General features: G+C 41.0%; 1 protein-coding gene across 5 annotated transcripts in view; it reads left to right on the top strand.

Moving 5' to 3' along the window:
* The window catches only part of LOC144595377 (short transient receptor potential channel 4-like), a 93,820-nt gene extending 75,009 nt beyond the window's left edge, over positions 1-18,811 (top strand). For all 5 annotated transcript variants that reach the window (XM_078402841.1, XM_078402842.1, XM_078402840.1 and 2 more), the window contains exons 6-11: positions 1,090-1,412; positions 2,521-2,716; positions 8,322-8,528; positions 8,647-8,688; positions 11,035-11,124; positions 12,125-18,811. In XM_078402841.1, coding sequence (XP_078258967.1) covers positions 1,090-1,412; positions 2,521-2,716; positions 8,322-8,528; positions 8,647-8,688; positions 11,035-11,124; positions 12,125-12,850 — 1,584 coding nt within the window. In that variant the 3' untranslated portion in view covers positions 12,851-18,811. The remainder of the gene's footprint in view (positions 1-1,089; positions 1,413-2,520; positions 2,717-8,321; positions 8,529-8,646; positions 8,689-11,034; positions 11,125-12,124) is intronic.
* Positions 18,812-19,981: the final 1,170 nt, after the last annotated feature.

The following is a 19,981-nucleotide window of genomic DNA, read 5'->3' as shown; positions in this document are numbered from 1 at the left end:
GCCTTTTAAGTCTATTTTCCAATGTAACCCCATTCTCCTGCCTTCTCCCCATAACCTGTAACACCCTTACTAATCAAGAGCCTATAAATTTCAAAAGAATGTTTTTAATTTTTATTATTATTTGTATTTACTGGTTTTGAAATAATTTGGAAATTGACAGATGACTACTTTTTTTCTGAAATGTCCAAAAAGATGCAATAGGCTTTGTTAAAAGTTTGTTCTGAATTGAGATGCAGTCAGATAAATAGTCCACAAAACTCTTATTAAACTATTGAATTATTAAAAAAACTACAATTCCTCATTTATCAAATGTGTTGGGGTTCTGTTTTCCATTTTTAATTTAACAGTGTTCTATAATTAACCAAGATTTGAAGAAAAGGTACTCGCTGTGCCATGTCCAGATTAACTGAAAGCGCAGCGGTTTTCACAGTCTTTATAATTATGTTTTCAAATAGATAAATATAACCTATTGAATTTAAAAATACCTAAAAATACAGTCCATACAAAACAAACAGTACTTGTAAGCACCCAGTTACTATCCATAACATCTCCGAAAACTCAATAAAACAGCAAGACATGGCACTTACTGGCTCCATTGTTGGATTTGATATCCATGTTAATAATAATAATTAAACTAAACAATAATTCTGTTCCCACATCTTGAAATGGGTATCTGATACATGTTGAGAATGGTAAATTTATAAATAACAAAACATAAAGTGCTGGAGGAGCGGGTTAGGCAGGATCTGTGGAAGGAGTCGGGTCAGGATTTTTCTTCTGTCCGAAACGTCATCTGTCCTTTCCTCCACAGATACCGCCTGACCCGCCTCCAGCACTTGTGTTTTGCTCAAGATTCCAGCATCTGCATTTTCTTGTGTGTCTGGACTTTACATTTAGATTGGATATGTCAACAAAATAAAATGCATGCTGCTTTGTTTGAATGTGATTTACTGTGATAATTGATTGATATATAAAACATAATATTTTAGTTTTGGAACACATGGCTATCAAGCTTTATCAAGTTCCTGTGTTAAGAATAGCAAAGTTAACGTAACATGTTTTATACTGACATTGTTATTTTGTTTAAAGTACAGTGGATCTCGTCAGCGTAAAGACTGGGAAATGTGGCATCCCACCTTGGTTGCTGAGGCATTATTTGCTATTGCAAATATTTTCAGTTCTCTCCGCTTAATTTCACTATTCACTGCTAACTCTCATTTGGGGCCCCTGCAAATATCTCTTGGACGTATGCTCTTGGATATTCTGAAATTCCTGTTCATATACTGCCTGGTGCTGCTGGCTTTTGCAAATGGACTGAATCAGTTGTACTTTTACTACGAGACAAATGCATCAGAGGAACCGGATAAATGCAAAGGGATAAGGTGTGAGAAACAGAACAACGCCTTTTCAACGTAAGCTCCTTTATTCATTTTAATTGCACAAATGGGCTTCACGGATGTAATTTTCCAAGTTAGTAGCCACGTTTCTTAAATGCAGAGGAATGTTTACTTATTTATGCAGTTTATAACAAAACCAGAGCAAAGTTTTATCCTTGGATATTCCAATTATACATTTGAACCAATAGAACAAGTTAGAATCCTATGTCAACCGTGAGACATTGCATGACTAAAGACCTTAATTTTCCAAAAAATATTTGGATGTTTTGTCCATGCAGTTTTCTACAATCTTGAAAATGAGTCCTGTGAAAATGGGTGGGTGGATATCTCATATTATGGTTTGTTTTCTTTTGCATTGTGGATTTGTTAAATGTGCAACATTTTGCTCAACGCGGTGAAGTGCAGAGTGCTATTGTTGTCCAAGTTCACATTCTGTTGCTTTCAGGAGACCAAGGATAAGGTGGTCAACATTTATTCTTCAGAATTAATAAATAAAGAAAACAATATGGGCATAAAATTTATATAAATGGTCCCCATGCTATATCAAAACAGCCAGCAAGAGTTGGAGGATATTATTTCACAATTTTTAGATAGGAAAAGTTTAGAGGATATGGGCCAAATGTGGATAAATGGGACTAATGTATCGGGCATCTTGGTCGGCATCTTGGTTGGGCCAAAGGGCCTGTTTCATTGATATATGACTGACATTTCCAGTGGAAGGACATGTAATAATAATTCTTAAAAGAGGATTGGATACGTATTTGAAAGTAAAAGGAGCACATGTATGGGAGATACACAGGAATGTCAAATAATAGATAATTCGTTTTCAAGAGCAGACAAGGCCACAATACTCAAATGGCCTACTTTTAGTACAATTCTATGTATGAGTTTATACCAAGAAAGTGTATGGAAAATTGTTTGCTTGGCACCAAATCATCACCTTGCTTTAATAACCTGATTTAGTTTTAAACTTGATATGTAATAAACTTTACTGTTGGTTTTTAGAGGCAGTATTGATGAATTAAGTACTTTGCATTTTTGTTTTGCTAAAATGTGTTAGGAGTTTCTATTTTGTTTGAAAATGAAATATAGTTTGACAAGGTATTAACTTTTAATTTTGCAGATTATTTGAGACTCTCCAATCACTCTTCTGGTCAATATTTGGTCTCATTAACCTATATGTGACCAATGTGAAGGCTCGCCATGAATTCACGGAGTTTGTTGGAGCAACTATGTTTGGAACATACAATGTTATTTCTCTTGTGGTTCTGCTAAATATGCTGATTGCTATGATGAACAACTCTTATCAACTCATTGCGGTGAGTTCCTCGCCATGGTTATCGGGTTTTGTTAAAAAAGGAGTGAGTTAAAATACAATTAAGTGTTGATGCACTGGACATCAAGCTAGAGATAAAAATTGCAGTGTCCTACAGCATGGAAACAAGCCTTTCAGCCCAATTCATCCATGCCACCCAAGATGCCCCATCTAGGATAATCCCATTTGCGTTTGTTTGGCCCAATCCCACCAAACCTTTCCTATCCATGTACATGTCCCAATGTCTTTTAAGTGTAGTTAGAATACCTACCTCAACTATTTCCTCTCTTTCCTTTATGATTTTGTACACCTATAAGATTACCTAATATTTCCAGTGGAAGAACATCTAATAATAATTCTTAAAAGACGATTGGATATGTATTTGAAAGTAAAGAAGCGCATGTGTAGGAAATACCAAGGAGTGTCAAATAATAGATAATTCGTTTTCAAGAGCAGCCAGGGCCAGGAGTCTGCTGCACTCCAAGGAATAAAGTCTTAGTCTGCCCATCCACTTCCCATACCTCAGGTCCTCAAGTCTTGGCACCACCCTTGTAAATCTGCTCTGCATTATTTCTAGCTTAATGGTGTTTTTCCTATTGCAGGATGACCAAAACTGAATACAATACTCTGTGTGGCCTCACCAATGTCTTGCACAATTGTAACGTAACATCCCAGCTTTTCTACTCAGTTTCCTTACTGATGAAGGCAATTATGCCAAACATTTTCTTCACCACCCAATCGATTTGTGATGACACTTTCAAGGAAGTTGTACTTGTAATCCTTGATTTCTCTGCTCTACAACACTCCCCTGGGCTCTGAATGCCCTGCCCTGGTTTGACCTCCAAAAATTCAGCACCTCATACTTATCTGAATTAAATTCCATTAGCCATTCCTCGGTCCGCCTGCCCAACTGATCAAGTAATTCTTGATGGCCAACTGCACTATTTACAATCCAACCCATTTTAGTGTCACCTTCAAACTACCAACAATGTCAACAATACCAAATTGTTGATAAAAATCACAAACAGCAATGGGTCCAGCACCGATCCCTCAGTGACCACTGGCACAGGCCTCCAGTCTGAAAAAGCAACCTTCCACCATCTCCCTCTGATTCCTAAACTAATTCTATATCCAGTTAACTAGCTCTCCCTGGATCCTATGCCAATTAATATTCCAGAACAGAACCTTATCAAAGGCTTTGCTAACCTCTATATAGATTTGATCTTTTGCCCTGGCCTCCCAACCTTCTTCAAAAAACTCAATCAGATTCATAAGACATGAGCTCCCACTCGCAAAGCTATGTTGATTATCCGTATTCAATCTCTGCCTTTCCAAATGTATGTATATCTTATCCCTCAGATCCCCCTTCAGTAATTTGCTAATCATAGATCTTAAGCTTTTTGACTATATTCCCCAGGTTTTTCTTTGCAGCCCTTCTTAAATAGAAGCACAACATTGGCCTCCTTCGAGTCTTCCAGCACCTGGACTGTGCGTAACAATAATTCATACATCTCAGCCAAGGCTCTTGCAATTTCATCTGGAGCTTTGCAGTGTCCCCTTGGAAATATTTGATCAGGCCCCTGGGATTTATCTTATCTACATTCATACATTTTAGGACATTGAACACCTCCTTGACAATAATAGGGACTGTTCTCAAGGCATTGTAGAGGTCCATGCGTTGTGTAAACACTTCTTTTAATAACTAACCGATACAGCTCCATCACTTACGCGCGCATCAAGTTAATATTTGACTACCACCATGCCTCCGCTCGTACGCACACCCGAGTTAAACTCTAACTGCAATTCCTTTGTTCTTCCGGGCACACGACGGCTGCCCCCCATACCGCGTGATTGGTCGGCCCAGATCACGCCTGATCCACGTGAGAGTTCAAGCCCGACAAACGAAGGTTGGATACCAAAATGGCTCAGCCCGCCACATGACCCTCCCCCCCCCCCCCCCCCCCCAGAACCGGAGTAATGGCGGTTTGGCTGACGAGTGAGGCGGCCTGATCTCATGTATGCGTCTCCTGTGTTCGTGGTCGCAGCTGGCAGAGTTGAGGGTGGGTGCGGTCGTGACAGTGGACGCCCTCTGCGGCACGGTTGTGCCACCTGCACTGGTTGGTCAATGCCCAAGTGTGCCGGCTTAAGATGGTCCACGGAGACAGTCTCGTGCCTGCCACCCATGTCGATGACAAAGGTTGTGGTGCCATGTTGCAGTACCTTGAAGGGTCCCGCGTAAGACCTTTGCAGTGGCGTACGGTGGGAATCGCGGCGAAGGAAAACGTACTGGCAGTCCTGGAGGGTGGGTGGGATGTATGTAGAGGTGAGTCCATGGTGGGACGTTGGGACTGGAGAGAGCGGCCCACCTTCTCACGGAGGTGCGTCAGCATGGTCGTGGACGGTTCCTGATGTCCACTTGCCGCCGGGATGAAGTCCCCTGGGACCGTAAGTGGGGCGCCGTACACCAGCTCGGCCGAGGAAGTTGCCAGGTCCTCCTTCGGGGCAGTGCGTATGCCCAGCAGGACCCATGGCAAATCGTCCATCCACTCCGAGCCCATGAGCCGTGCATTTAGGGATGCCTTTAGGTGCCGGTGAAAATGCCCCACTAGGCCTTTTGCTTGCGGGTGGTGTGCCATAGTGTGGTTCAGCTTAGTGCTAAGCAGCCGGGCCATTGCTGACCACAACTTGGAGGTTACTGCGCACCTCTGTCAGAGGAGATGTCCGCCGGCAAGCCAAAGTGGGCGATCCAGTGGGCGGTGAGGGCACGTGCACACGTCGTAGTGGAGGTATCCGAGAGCGGGACGGCTTCCGGCCATCTTGTGAATCAATCCACGATGATGAATGGACTGACACCTCTGGATGGAGGCAGCAGTCCAACGATGTTGACGTGGATGTGGTTGAAATGCCGGTGTAACAGGGAGAAATTCTGCAGCGGCGCCTTGATGTGTCGCTGGATCTTTGAGATTTGTCAGGGGATGCACACTCAGGTCCAACTGCCGACCTGTTTGCGCAACCCGTGCCACATGAACCTGGCTACTACCAGTGCCGTTGTTGCCCGGATGGAAGGGTGAGCCAAACCATGATCCATGTCGAAAATCCGGCGGCGCCAGGCCACGGGTATGAAGGGTCTTGGCTGTCCCGTAGACATGTCGCATAGGAGCGTGATGTCAGCAGGCCCAAATCGCACATCCTCCGCTCTGTGCTGGTTGATGTGGTGGCCAAGGAAGCTGATGGAAGGGAGGCCAGACTGTCACTTGGCAAGGTTGATGGCCAGGCCATGCTTGCTGAGCCACTGGCAAAGCAGCCGGAGGTGTGTGCGGTGTTCCTGGCGAGAGCGGCTGGCGACGAGGATGTCATCGAGGTAGATGATCATGAAGTCCAGCCCGTGGTCTACCGTGTCCATGAGCCTTTGGAAAGCCTGGGCGGCGTTCTTGAGGCCAAAAGGCATCTGTAAGAATTCAATGAGCCCGAATGGGGTGATGAGAGCCGTCTTGGGGATGTCGTCCGGGTGGACTGGAATACAATGGTAGCCACGTAGCCAGGTCGACTTTGGAAAAAACTTTTCCGCCATCCAGATTAGCATGAAGTCCCGGATGTGAGGGACAGGGTACCAGTCGTCTGTTGTGACCTCGTTGAGACGGCGGTAGTCCCTGCAGGGTCTCCAGCCCCCAGACGCTTTGGGGACCATGTGAAGCGGAGGAAATCGACATCAAGCAGCGGTTGGGAGACGTCGGCGATAGTAAAGGGCCACTTGAAGTGACAGGAGTTGAAGTGGAGCGGAATCGTACGATCCCCGTAGGTCTTGATGTTGCTGCCGTTGGTGGAGGCCAGAGAAGGCCCCCTGTTTACGGAATGAGTGTCGCCGCCTCGATGGGGGCAAAACATTGATCTCTGCTCCCATGTCCACGAGAAAACACTGCCCCGAATGACGATCCCAGGTGTAGAGGAGGCTATGCTGCTGCCAGCCGCAGTAGCCACTACTGGCGGCCGGCCGAAGCGTTTCCCGGATGCATGCAGGTTGGTCAGCATTGGCGGGCCTCGGAACCCCACCTTTGGTAGAAGTAACACCACTTACCCTTGCCGGCGTGGCTCATGGCCAGCTTCACTGCCACGCCTTTGGTGGAGGCTGGGACCGGCCGCTTGACCCGCCGAGGCCGCGCCGTCACCCGGCTGATGGTGATGCCACCCTGCTGTTTCGCCTGCCACAGCACGTCCGCATGTCCAGCCGTCGGGGGTCGGTGAAATCGTCATCCACGAGGAGCAGGCAAACGTCCTCAAGCATCTGCTCAAGGAAAACCTGTTCGAACAGGAGGCAGGTCTTGTGTCCGTTCATCAAGATGAGCATTTCATCCATAAGCACGGATGGCTTGTGGTCGTCTAGGCCATCCATGTGCAGAAGTCTGGCTGCCCTGTCGCGACGGCTGAAACTGAAAGTGCGCATGAGGAGCGCTTTGAGGCCCTCGTACTTGCCGTCGGCTGGCGAAGGTAAACGATTAGGCTCCCGGCGGTGTCCTGGACCAGCGCACTGACCACGTAGTAGTATTTGGTGGCAGATGTGGAACTAGGCTTCAGCCTGTTGAAACCACACATGGGGCTGTGATGTCCAGAAAGTGGGCAGTTTGATCGAAACTGCGTTCTGCTGGTCTGAGTTGTTGGCTGCAGACATGATACAATCCAAAATAGGCCATTTTGGATCGTCGGGGGTCACCACTGTAGAGGTCCACGTGTTGTGCAAACACTCCATTTAATAATTAACAGATACAGCTCCGTTGCTCACTCGCACATCAAGTTAGTATTTGACTATTACCGTGCCACCACTCGTGCGCACACCCGAGTTAAACTCTAACGTCAAATCCTTTGTCTCGCACACACACGACGGCCCGCCCCCCAGATACCGCCTGGTCCACACGAGAGTTCGAGCCCGACAAACGATGGTTCGATACCAAAATGGCTCAGCCCGCCACAACGTCACCATTAACTTTCGCTTGTCTCCCTGTCTTTCTCCATGGTAAATATAGAGGAGAAATATTAATTGCGGACCTTGCTCATCTCCTGTGACTCCACATATAGATGGCCACTTTGGTTTCTATGAGATCCTATTCTTCCTCTAGTCACCCTTTTCCCTTAATATAAAATCTCTTTGGATTTCCCTTAACCTTACCTGCCAGAACGATCTCATGCCCCATTTCATCATTGTGGAAGTGAAATAAAAAATTGAAAGAGAACTTCATATCTCATGTGTAACCCATTTGTCCACTTCAGATAATCAAAATATCTATTGGTCTTTCTATTTTGCATCCTACCTTGATTCCGCATAATAATTGTGATATATTTTTCTGTTTAAACTTAATGTGTTTGAATTGGTGTGGAGATACCAAGTTTGAGTTACAATAAAGGTTTAAAATAGGTTGTCAAATTAAATTTAATGTAAATGACAGTAATTGTGCAATAAACGATTAAGCAATATAAAAAATAAATTGCCAAGAATGTTTGGTTCTACAAGCATCTGAATTAAATTAAACATCATCATGAATTGTTATGGGAGGCTGTGAATCATGTATTTACAAGTAATCACAAGGAATTATGCCATCCAATTTGATATGTTGCAGGATCATGCAGACATTGAGTGGAAATTTGCAAGGACAAAGCTTTGGATGAGTTACTTTGAAGAAGGTGGAACTCTTCCAACTCCCTTTAACATTATTCCAAGTCCAAAATCTATCTGGTATTTACTAACTTGGATAAGAAATCATTTATGCCTCAAATTTTTCTGTAAGCAAAAACGAAGGAAACCTGAAAGTCTCGGGTCTCTCGGGGTAAGAAATTTAAATTCTTCCTGCAGATGTTAATATTTAAACAAAGCTTCATTGCTTCATCAAACTATATTGATTTTGTTATTTAATCCATTTATATACATTCTCTCATTTTTTAAAGAGGCGTGCAGCTGGCAATCTAAGACGAAATCACCAGTACCAGGTAAGTTTTTTTTAAACATCTCATTTTCTGAAGTAGCTGGTAATAATACACAAAGTGGCTACTAATTTATCAATCCATGAAGTTGAGAATATAACTCCTGTTTTGAAACAGTATTTTCATCAAAAGCTCCACAAGTGTTTGTGCTCCAGTTTTGTTAATGTAAACCACTTTCTCACCATGAGTCATACAATGTGGAAGCAGGCCTTTCGGCCCCACTTGTCCATACTGACCAACATGTCACATCTGCACTTGTTCCATCTATCTGCCTTTGGCCCATATCCCTCTAAATCTGTCCTATCCATGTACCTATTTAAATGTTACTTAAATGTTGCCATAGTACCTGCCTCAACTACCTCCTCCGGCAGCTTGTTCCATATACCCACCACTCTTTGTGTGAAAAAATTACTCCTCAGATTGTTATTAAATCTTACCACCTCACCTTAACCTATGTCTTCTATTTCTTCATTCCCCTCCTCTTGGCAAGAGACTGTGCATCTTCCTCTCATGATTTTGTATATCTCTATAAGATCACCCCTTATCCTTGTGCGCTCCAAGGAAATGAGTCCTAGTCTGCTCAACCTCTCTCTATAGCTCAGGCACTCTAGTCCTGGCAACATCCTCGTAAATCTTCTCTGCACCCTTTCCAGTTTGACATCTTTCCTATAACATGGTGCCCAAAACTGAACACAATACTTTAAATGCGGTCTCGCCAACGTCTTATACACCTGCAATATGACCTCCAAACTTCTATACTCAGTACTCTGACTGATGAAGGCCAATGTGCCAAAAGCCTTTTTGACCACCCTAGCTATCTGTGATGCCACTTTCATGCCCATGATTTGGATGAAATGTGGCAAAATCCTATTAATGCATGCAAATTGTTTTTCATAAATACCTGGGAATTTAGAATAACAAACTAGCAACCACATCAGATAAAATTTCAGCATAAGGGGGGCTAGATTTGTTAGTTAAAGTTTTAGCTTGAATTTCAATTGCCTGGATTTTTGCTATAATATGGTGTGCTTGCCTTCATCAGTTGGGGCATTGAGTATAAGAGTGAGGAAGTCATGATTTAGCCTCATAGGTTTGGTTTGTCCGTATTTGGACTATTGCCTGCAGTTCTGGTCACCCTATTACAGGAAGGATGTGGTGGCTTTGGAAAGGGTGCAGAAAAGATTTGCTTGATAGCTGCATGGATTAGATTAGAGGGTATTAGCTGTAAGTAGAGGTTGGATAAACGTGAATTGTTTTCTTTAGAACATCTGAGAGGAAAACTGATAGAAGTGTATAAAATTATGAGAGGCAGAGATAGGGTAGACAGAACCTTTTTTCCAGGGTGGAAATAGACTTGCGGATGTAGTTTTATGGTGAGAGGGGCAAATTGTAAAGATGTGTGAAGCATTTTTTTTTACACAGAGGATGGTGGTTGCCTGGAACATGCTGCCAGGGATGCCATCACTCTCTGTGTGAAAAAATACTTGCATATCTCCTTTAAACTTTGCCTCTCTCACCTTAAAGCTTTACCCTCTTAGTCTTTGACATTCCAACCCTGAGAAAAAGGTTCCGACTCTCTCCCTATCTATGCCAAATAATACATGGACTTTGGGGTTGTTTCCACTGTTTAGCATGTATATGCTCGTGTTGTAGATTGTCCAGATTATCATTCATTTTATATTTATGACTGGTGCCAATAGACACCCACATTCTGTGTGCACTTGTGTCCTCTCAACCATTGGTCTTGTACTCACCAACCAAGAGCACTTCTGTGTCCCCAGACCATTCACTGAAAACCCTCCCTCACCCCACTTGTATCCACCTATCACTTGCCAGGCTTTGTCCTGCCCTTTACCTCTCTTCCAGTTTTCTCCCCCCCTACCCCCCTCTCTACAATCAGTCTGAAGAAGGATCCCCTGATGAAACATTGTCCGTTTCCTCCACAGATGCTGCTTGACCAACTAAGTAATGCCAGTACTTTGTGTTTTATTCATTTTAAAGTGTTTGGAGAATACATTTTCACAACATTCACCTTGGGTCATATAATTATGTACTCTTTGGCCATTCATAGCTTCCAGTATAAACCTCTGGAACATGTCCTTTCAGTTGGTAAAAATATTGTGGCCTTTATCGATCCATAACTCTTCCCAGTCTTGTTCTGATACATTGGCATGTATGCAAAATGATGACTAATCCCCATTGTAATTATATATTTTATTAATCTGTTTAAAGTAACTGTTTTCTGGAAAAGCAAAGGCATGCCAACATAACATTTTGTTCCAAACTCTTCTAACTATCTGACAGTGTATTTTTCTGAATCCTGTAAAATGAGTCATTCCTTTTTTCTTCCAGGAAGTTATAAGAAACTTGGTGAAAAGATACGTTGCAGCAATGATCAGAGATGCCAAAACTGAAGAAGGGCTGACTGAAGAGAACTTTAAGGTGATTTTTCAAAGTTTTTTACCAAATTCTGTTCTGATAAAAAGTAATTTGAGTGACATTGATTTTAATTCTGGGAGTTTGAACTTTCTAAAATATTATTGACTAAAGATTGATAATTCTTTAAAAATTACTTAATTGTCTGGAGAATATACAAATATACAGATTATAGCTACGGCACAGCATGTAGATTACACCTATAACTTTTAACTTTATTATTGTCACGTGTACCAAGGTACAGTGAAAAACTTTGTTTTGCATGCTGTCCAATCAGATCAGATAATACTATACATAAATACAATCAAGTCAAACTCAAGTACAATAGGTAGAGCAAAGGGGAAGATACAGAGTGCAGAATATAGTTCTCAGCATTGTCGCGCATCAGTTCCAGAGACAAAGTCCAATGTCCACAATGGGATAGAGGTGCATCGGACAGTATCCTAGCTTATGGAAGGACCGTACAGAAGTCTGATAACAGGGGAAGAAGCAAGATGTAAAGAAACAATGGCTCTGTTATTTACAAAGATCTTTGGGCCTTTGTCATTCCAGGCATACAGTTGAATTTCCATCTCAACCATGTTTTTTCCCCCTTTTGAAATTGTATGACCTCCCATATAGAGGATTATTAGTCTAGAAACAGATATTTTTCAGTTGAATAAGTTTGACTTTAAAAAAGCATTGAAATACTCAAACATTTACATTTCAGTTAATAATGTTGATGTTCTTAAATTTCAATTGTACAGCAGTTAATACTATTCGTTCAAATTTAGCTATACCGAGTGTTATTTGCTAAAGTGTTTTCATGAAATATAACAACAAATAGCACATGCCAGTTACACAGATGGCCCAAACAATACGGTTTCATTGAATATCCTAGCAGCATAATTTTAACAGACTTTTAAATGAACTATTTGATTTATCAATTTGTTGAATTATTTGTATGTTTTCTATGGTATTGCTGAATATCTTTTAACAGAAAGCATAACTTTTATTGTGGTTAAAGGAGCTGAAACAGGATATTTCAAGCTTCCGCTATGAGGTTTTGGGTCTTCTAAAAGGGAACAAGCTTCCTGGTGTACAGTCCTCCAGCGTTGGCGCAGCATCCAAAATATCAGACCAAAATGAGGTCTTTAAGAATGAAGATCGAGCAGCTAAATGCACGACTATTGCAAAAGAGATAACGTGTACAAATGAACGGAAGAACAAGCTGAGTTTTTTTGAATTGACATCTTTAGTTTGTCCAAAAACAATGTCTAAAGTATCAGCCTCGCCAGCATCTTGTAAAACCTTAAGTAATGGAACAACTCCAAAAACAACCGATATATCCAAGGAAAAACAAAACAGTAAAAGTATTGTTAAAGACTCCATCAAACATTTATCATTTTTTCGAAAACGAACAAAACCGTGTAATGCAGAACATAATTGTAATAAGATTTACACAGTTTCTGAGGAAATTACACACGAGGAAAGCGTACTGAAAAGTGGAGGGAGTTCCAGCAATGAAGGTGTAAGAAAGTTGGAGCCAGCGTTGATCGGTAGCACTGACTCTGACGCAAAAGACTCAAATACAAGTCAAACGGGAGAAAAGATTAATGTATTTTTGCATAGACAATCACCAGACGGCATAACCAGTGCTCATTCATTAAACATAACCAAGGATACTCTGGCAAAAGAATCAGGGAAGGAAGACACTGTGAATGAGTGGAGTGTGACACAGGGTGATGACTAGATTATAACTATTTTTTAGGTTGCTTTTAAAAAATATTAATAAAGGAAATATATTAAGACATGGCAGACGCTCAAATTAGGAGTGCTTGTTTCTTCAAGTTATTTAATTTTCCTCCAGTCCTCTTCGATGTGATATTTTCAAACTACTTGAGTTTCGGAGTGAGTCTCCAGAACACTGAAAAAGTCTCATTGACAATCCTTCGTTTTACATGTGTAAAAAAAAAATTCAGAGCAACATTTAAAAGCAACGTGACATGCTGTGTGTTATATACAGCCTTTTCAATCTACTTTCCGTGGCTCAGTTTAATATGTAGATGCATTAAGTTCTATCAATTCGTTTGAAGTAACGGATATACATTGCTTGCAATTATGTAAATGAGGACAGTATTATAAATATGTCTGGAAAAATAATTTCTAATTTTATGAATATGCCTTGGCCAAGACACCACATCAGGAGTACATTGAAATTTGCAACATGTGTTTCGTTAAGATTATTGCTATCCAATATTTTAACTGGTATTCATGGTATATAATACCAAGCACAATCATTTATTTCAGAATTTAAAAGCAGTTTTATATTTGTAATAGATGGAAGAGGTACAAGAGAATGCCATTTGGCTTCTCTTGACTGTTGTGGCATTAAATTTGATGTTGACTGATTTGCAACTAAATGCAGTATTCCAACCCTTTGGCTGAATCCCTTTATGTCTTCACAAAACAAATGTGTGGGTTTGTGAATCCAATTGTTCTGAAATCTCCCTCTAATCAGGAAGAATGTTCAAAGTGTGTTCCAAATTTTTATAACCCTTTATGTAGGTAAATTTGCTGTGATTTTCCTTTTGAAAAGAACCATGCTCTCATGTTAAGATTGTGAAGTGGGATCAGATTAATTATAATACTCTCATAAATCGTATTTGTATTATCAACAGCTCGCTCAGGGGCAATTTTTTCACTCAGAGGGTAGTCCGTGCCTGGAATGAGCTGCCAGAGGAAGCTATAGAAGTGGATAACAATTACCACTTTTAAAAGACATTTGAACCGATATAGAGGTAGGAAGGGTTTTGAGGAATATGGGCCAAATGCAGGCAAATGGGATTAGCCCAAGTTGCCAACATGAACAAGATGAGCTGAAGGGCCTATTTCTGCGATGTACATCTCTGACTCTAAGATCTACAGTGTGGAAATGTGAGATTATTTAATATCAGATATTTTTTTAAATATCAGAAACACTGAGTACCTTTCAAATGATAATGCATGGAGAGATGCTGACCTTCAAAGGCACTTGCACTGCATGCAGTTAGGAAGGAAAATTGTACCTTTATAGCATTATCTCTTTATTACCTGCATTCCTGCTTTTATTGCAAGATAATTGCATGTTTGAGTAAAGATGTCTTACGACAATTGTATAGGTTCATGCTAAGAAACCTGGAGTATTGTGTGCAGGTCTGGTTGCCGCATTACGGGAAGGACATGGAGGGTCTGGAGAGGATGCAGAAGTTTACTATAACGTTAAATATAGATATAAAGTGCTAGAGTAACTCAGCGTGTCAGGCAGTATCTCTGGAGAAAAAGGATGGGTGACATTTCGGGTCGGGACCCTTCTTCAAACTCATCCTTTTTCTCCTGAGATACTGCCTGACCCACTGAGATACTCCAACACTTTGGTCTATCTTTGGTATAAACCAGTATCTATAGTTCTTTGTTTCTGCATTTTACCAGAATGTTGCCTGGATCAGAGAGTTTAAGATAAGGAGAGGTTGGACAAACTTGGATTGGTTTTTCTCAAATGCGGGAGGTTGAGGGATGACCTGGTAGAAGTATGTAAAGTTATGAGAGACAGAGACAGAGATAGGGTAGATAGTCAGAACCATTTTTTTTACCCGGGATGGAAATGTCAAAGACTAGAGGCATACCTTTAACATGGGAGGAGAAAGTTTAAAGTAGATGTACGATGCAAATTTCATACACAGAGAGTAGTGGGTGCCTGGAATGGCTGCCAGTGGTGGTGGCAGTGGTGGATTGAAGAAGCTTTCGGTTAGACATGTTGTTATGCAGGGAATTGAGGGATATGGATCATGTGCAGGCAGCAGAGATTAGGTTAACAGCATCATGTTTGCCACAGATATTGTGAGTTGAAGGGTTAGCTCATGTGCTGTACTGTTCTATGTCCATGTCAATTTTAGTCATATGGTGAAGGTTCAACATACGAGGAGAGATTGAGTAGGAGAGGTCTCAGGAAAATGAGGCATGACTTTATTAAACCATACAAAGTTCTTAGTAAGCTCAACAGATTAGTTTAGTTTATTGTCAAGTGTACCGAGCTACAGTGAATAGTTTTGTTGGATGCTAACCAGTCAGTGGGAAGACTATACATGATTACAATTGAGCCATCCACAGATACAAGATAAAGGGAATATGTGAATTATGTTTAGTGCAATATAAAATCCAGTAGAGTCTGATCAAAGATAGTCAGTCTCCAATAAGGTAAATAGTAGCTCAGGGCTGCTCTCTGGTAGGATGGTGCAGTTGCTCGATAACAACTGATTAGGTACAGGGAGGATGATTACCCTGGTTCAGTAGTTTTGATATCTCAAAATAAGGACCATGCATGTAGGACTAGAATTTCTACACTCATGGCAAATCTTCAGAATTCTGTACCCAGGAGTGGCGTGATATTGTCAAGGATCGCATTGAAACTGAAATTAATAGGTTTCTGGACATTAGATGAATGAAAAGTTATGGGAATAGGACTGAAAATGGTGTAGAGGTAAAAGAATGATGTGTGTCCTTAATAATGGATGAGACTGAAAGGGCTGAGTGATCTACTCCCACTTATGTTTAAACATCACGTAGTGCAGTGATGCTTTACTGACGCGCTGAACCATGTGGTGTCTCCTGCAGCTTCCATTTACATTCCACTTGACTCCAGGGCTCAGCTGCACAACTGTGGAGCCAAGAGGACAGCAGGCATCTCTTCAAATGCAATGAAACAGATTGCAAGTGCCATTCATCTGTGATGTGTTCTCACAGTCAGCCTTAGAATGGCATTTATAAAGCTTATAACCAAGCCAAAATTAACTTTAGGTTTATTATGGTCACATGTGCAGTGAAAAGCTTTGTTTTGCATGCTATCCAATCAAATCAGATAATACTATAGGTAAATACAATCGAGTTACACTCATGTAGAATTGATAGAGCAAAGGGAAAGATACAGAGTGCAGAATATAGTCCTCAGCATTGTAGCACATCTGTTCTAGGGACAAAGTCCAACGTCCTCGATGGGGTAGAGGTGAATCAGACAGTTGCCCCAGCTTATGGTGGAACCGATCAGAAGTCTAATAACAAAGGGGAAGAAGCTGTTCTTGAATCTAGTGATGCACACTTTCAGCTTCTGTACCTTTTGTCCCACGGGAGCGGGGAGAAGAAGAAATGACCAGGGTGACACAAGTCTTTGATTATGTTGACTGCTTTAAAGAGGCAGTGTGGTGTAGATGGAGTTAATGATGGGGTTGTGATGGACTGGGCTACATCTCCAACTCTCTAACTTCTTGCGTTCTCTGGCAGAGCTGTTCCCAAACCAAGCTGTGACGCAACCCAACAGTAGGCTTTCTCTGGTGCATCTGAAGAAGTTGGTAAGAGTCATTGGAGACCTCAAATTTTCTCTGTCTCCTAAGGAAGTAGAGGCATTTGAATGGTGATCAAGAAAGTAGACTATTTCTAGTAACCTTTCAATCTTTAAGCACAAACATCCATCAACTGTCTTGCATCATATCAAAGTCTTAAAGGTAGAAAATTGTCACCTGTAATTTACATTGGACTTTTTCCTCAATATTCAAACTCATGGCAAAAGGATAATATTGCGCAAATTCTACCAAATATAAATATGTTCATTGCCAAACATAATTAGCATGGTCAAGCTTCATAAATCCAGTTCCCATTGATTTTTTTAGAACAAAATGATTGTCAAGATTAATTTCTATTTTGCAGTGAAAGGTCTGAAATATGTTAACCCTTATTAAGGCGAATAAGATATGAATTACAATCCAGTATAGTGCGACTTTCAATGTTATCACTTTATATTGTAGCTACAGTATAGCATTACAGTTAATGTTCTCTATTTCATGTTATCTCTAGGTGTGGTTTATTGAAGCTAATTGCAATAATACGTCATCGTGATCACACTTTAGCAAAATTGTCCAGGTACATGCATGCCACAGTCCTGTAATTAAAGGGAGCCCCAAGTTTAAATAAATATTAAAACTAAATTTTACTTTTAACAATGGCGAAACAGTGCACAGCAGTAGAGTTGCTGCCTTACAGCGCTTCCAGTGCCGGAGACCCGGGTTCGATCCAACCACGGTTGCTGTCTGTACGGAGTTTGTACGTTCTCCCCATGATCTGCGTGGGTTTTCACCGAGATCTTCGGTTTCCTCCCACACTCCAAAGATGTACAGGCTTATAGATTAATTGGCTTGGTATAAGTGTAAATTGTCCCTAGTGTGTGTAGGAAGGTGATAATGTGTGGGGATTGCTGGTCGGTGCAGACTCAGTGGGCCGAAGGGCCTGTTTCCGCGCTGTATCTAAACTAAACTAAACATACAATTATTACCCTAGTGCTCAACAAGAACACATTTTCTATTCTACTTTAACATTATTTGTTGTAATGTGTAAACAAAAGCCAAGCCCAATTATGATTTATAATGACAATCTAAAAACTTTTAAATTTAATTTTTACTCTTAAATATCAATAATAATGAATGCAAGAACGCACTTGCCACATGTTGAAATAGTATTTCAGCAATATCGAGAGTCATACAGCATGGCAACAGGCCCTACGGCCCAACTTGACCACGAGCATGCACTATCTTCATTAGTCCACCTATCCGCCCCTCTAAACCTATCCTATCCATGTACCTGAGCAAATGTCTCTTAAACATTATGATAGTAACTCCCTTAACCACATCCTCTGGCAACTTGTTCCATATACCCACTACCCTTTGTGTAATAAAGTTACTCCTCAGATTCCTATTAAATCTTTCCCCCTTCACATCAGCTATGTTCTCTGGTTTTCGATTTCTTTACTCTGGGCAAAAGACTGCATTTAACCGATCTATTCCTCTCATAATCTTGTACACCTCTATAAGGCACATACCTTGACTCTATTTTCATTACTGGGTAAATAATGGACTGATATCATTGCACTCAATATCCCAATCTTTTGGGTCTTAGACACTTTAAACTAAATGGCTTGACACTTCCACCAAAATAGCACAGAGATTAATTTCCGAGTTTAATTTCTCATCTACAGCATCCCATGGCTTTTTATTTTAGACCTTGCATTTTACTTTATTTCTTCAGTGCCGCTACCTTTTACTTTGTAAAAACAATAAAACACATGCTTGCCACAGGAAGAATTGAAATCACAATGCTTGATTATTAATTTGTATAATGGATGTTGACTTGAAAGCATGCCTTCCTTAAAATCAAATACATTCAGTACTAAGAAACCTTGCAAACACTAAATGACACCTTCCATGAGATTCTTTTGCCAAAATGACCAAGTGCCTTAAATCTACCCTCTGTTGTATATCTTGTAAGATTCCAATTTGAAATTTGCTGTAATGAAACAATGAGTTATAAGACTGTAACCTGTAATGATCACGTTGGTTTACTGTTGATTACAGAGTTTAAATATGCAATCCTTATGTCACGACTGCTGTCTGTCCATTATTTGAACATTGTCTCTATACATATTTACTTGTCAGCTCAATAATATACAAGATTTTCGTCCAGATTTTATCCAAATCACGAGTGACTTTTATTCTTTGGACTGGTTTCTAATAAAATCAGGAATGTTGTGAGCTTGTATATCATATAGAGAAAAACAAATCTTGGATTTATTTAGCACATTATCCTTAAAAATATCCCCTGTGCTTCATTTATAATAAATTATTTTGAAATGCAGAGACTCTTTTATCTTGAACAAATATATATATATATTTTTTTAAACAATAATGTCTTAGATCAGTAGCATTAAAAAGACCAAATATAATATGATTTCTATTCTGTTATTTCATACAGGTTTGGAACCTAATTAAGACACAAAGTGCTGGAGTAGCTCAGCAGGTCAGGCAGCAACTCATTTCGGATGCAACGTCACCTATTTTCCATAGATGCTACCTTACCTGCTGAGTTACACCAGCATTTTGTGTCTTTGTTTGTAAATCAGCCTCTGGAGTTCCTTATGTCCCCTTCTTGGAAACATCTGCCTGAATCAATGAAAAAAAGTTTATAATGATTAAAATGCTTGTGCATCACCCAAATGCTCTGATGAATCCTGAGTTTCCTCTTCATTTTCTTCATGTTCTTTGTTATATTTTAACATGCATATTTATATATCAGGATCTGCGGGGGGGCATCAATCTGTTACCCAATTCTATGTAGTACCCTCAACGACCCATGCCCTTTTATGTGTCTCTACCTACCATCCCAGTGCACATCCATTTCGCCCTTATTTTTTAAATATCTTATTAATCTCCACCATGTATGTATTCACTAACTCCACCTCCATAGCTTGCTGGAGTAGAGAATTCCAAGCAAAACACCAAGTGCTGGAGTAACTCAGCAGGTCAGGCAGCGTCTCTAGAGGACATGGATAAGTGACGTTTCGGGTCAGGACCCTTCTTCAGACTGATGGAGTGAAGTGTGGGTGGGGAGGGGGGGGGATAGGAAGAAAACCTGGAAAAGAGAATTGAGGGGGTCAAAGCCTGGCAACTGACGGGTTAATATATGGGGATGGGGGTGATAGGCAGATGGGTGTAAGTGACAAGGCTGAAGGTGAAGAGACAAGAATAAGTTAAGGGGGCAAGAGGAGTGATATAACGAGAAGGATAAAGCAGAAGGGGATACAGAGAGGGGGAGAGGGACAGGATAGGGAGAGAAATGGGTGTGTACCAGGATGGGAAAACATGAAAGAGCGACGGTAGTTGAAGGTATTACTTAAAATGGGAGACTGGCAACCCATAGCATTGTCATCCACCTGGACAAGAGGGACACTAATGCTAGGATGCTGTTCTTAGACTGCAGTTCGGCATTCAACACAATTGCGCCCTCTAAGCTCGTCGACAAGCTC

This window comes from Rhinoraja longicauda, chromosome 7, assembly GCF_053455715.1.
Source record: "Rhinoraja longicauda isolate Sanriku21f chromosome 7, sRhiLon1.1, whole genome shotgun sequence".
Lineage (NCBI taxonomy): Eukaryota > Metazoa > Chordata > Chondrichthyes > Rajiformes > Arhynchobatidae > Rhinoraja > Rhinoraja longicauda.
Note: the sequence above shows the minus strand (reverse complement) of the source record. Positions and strands in the feature narration are given on the sequence as shown.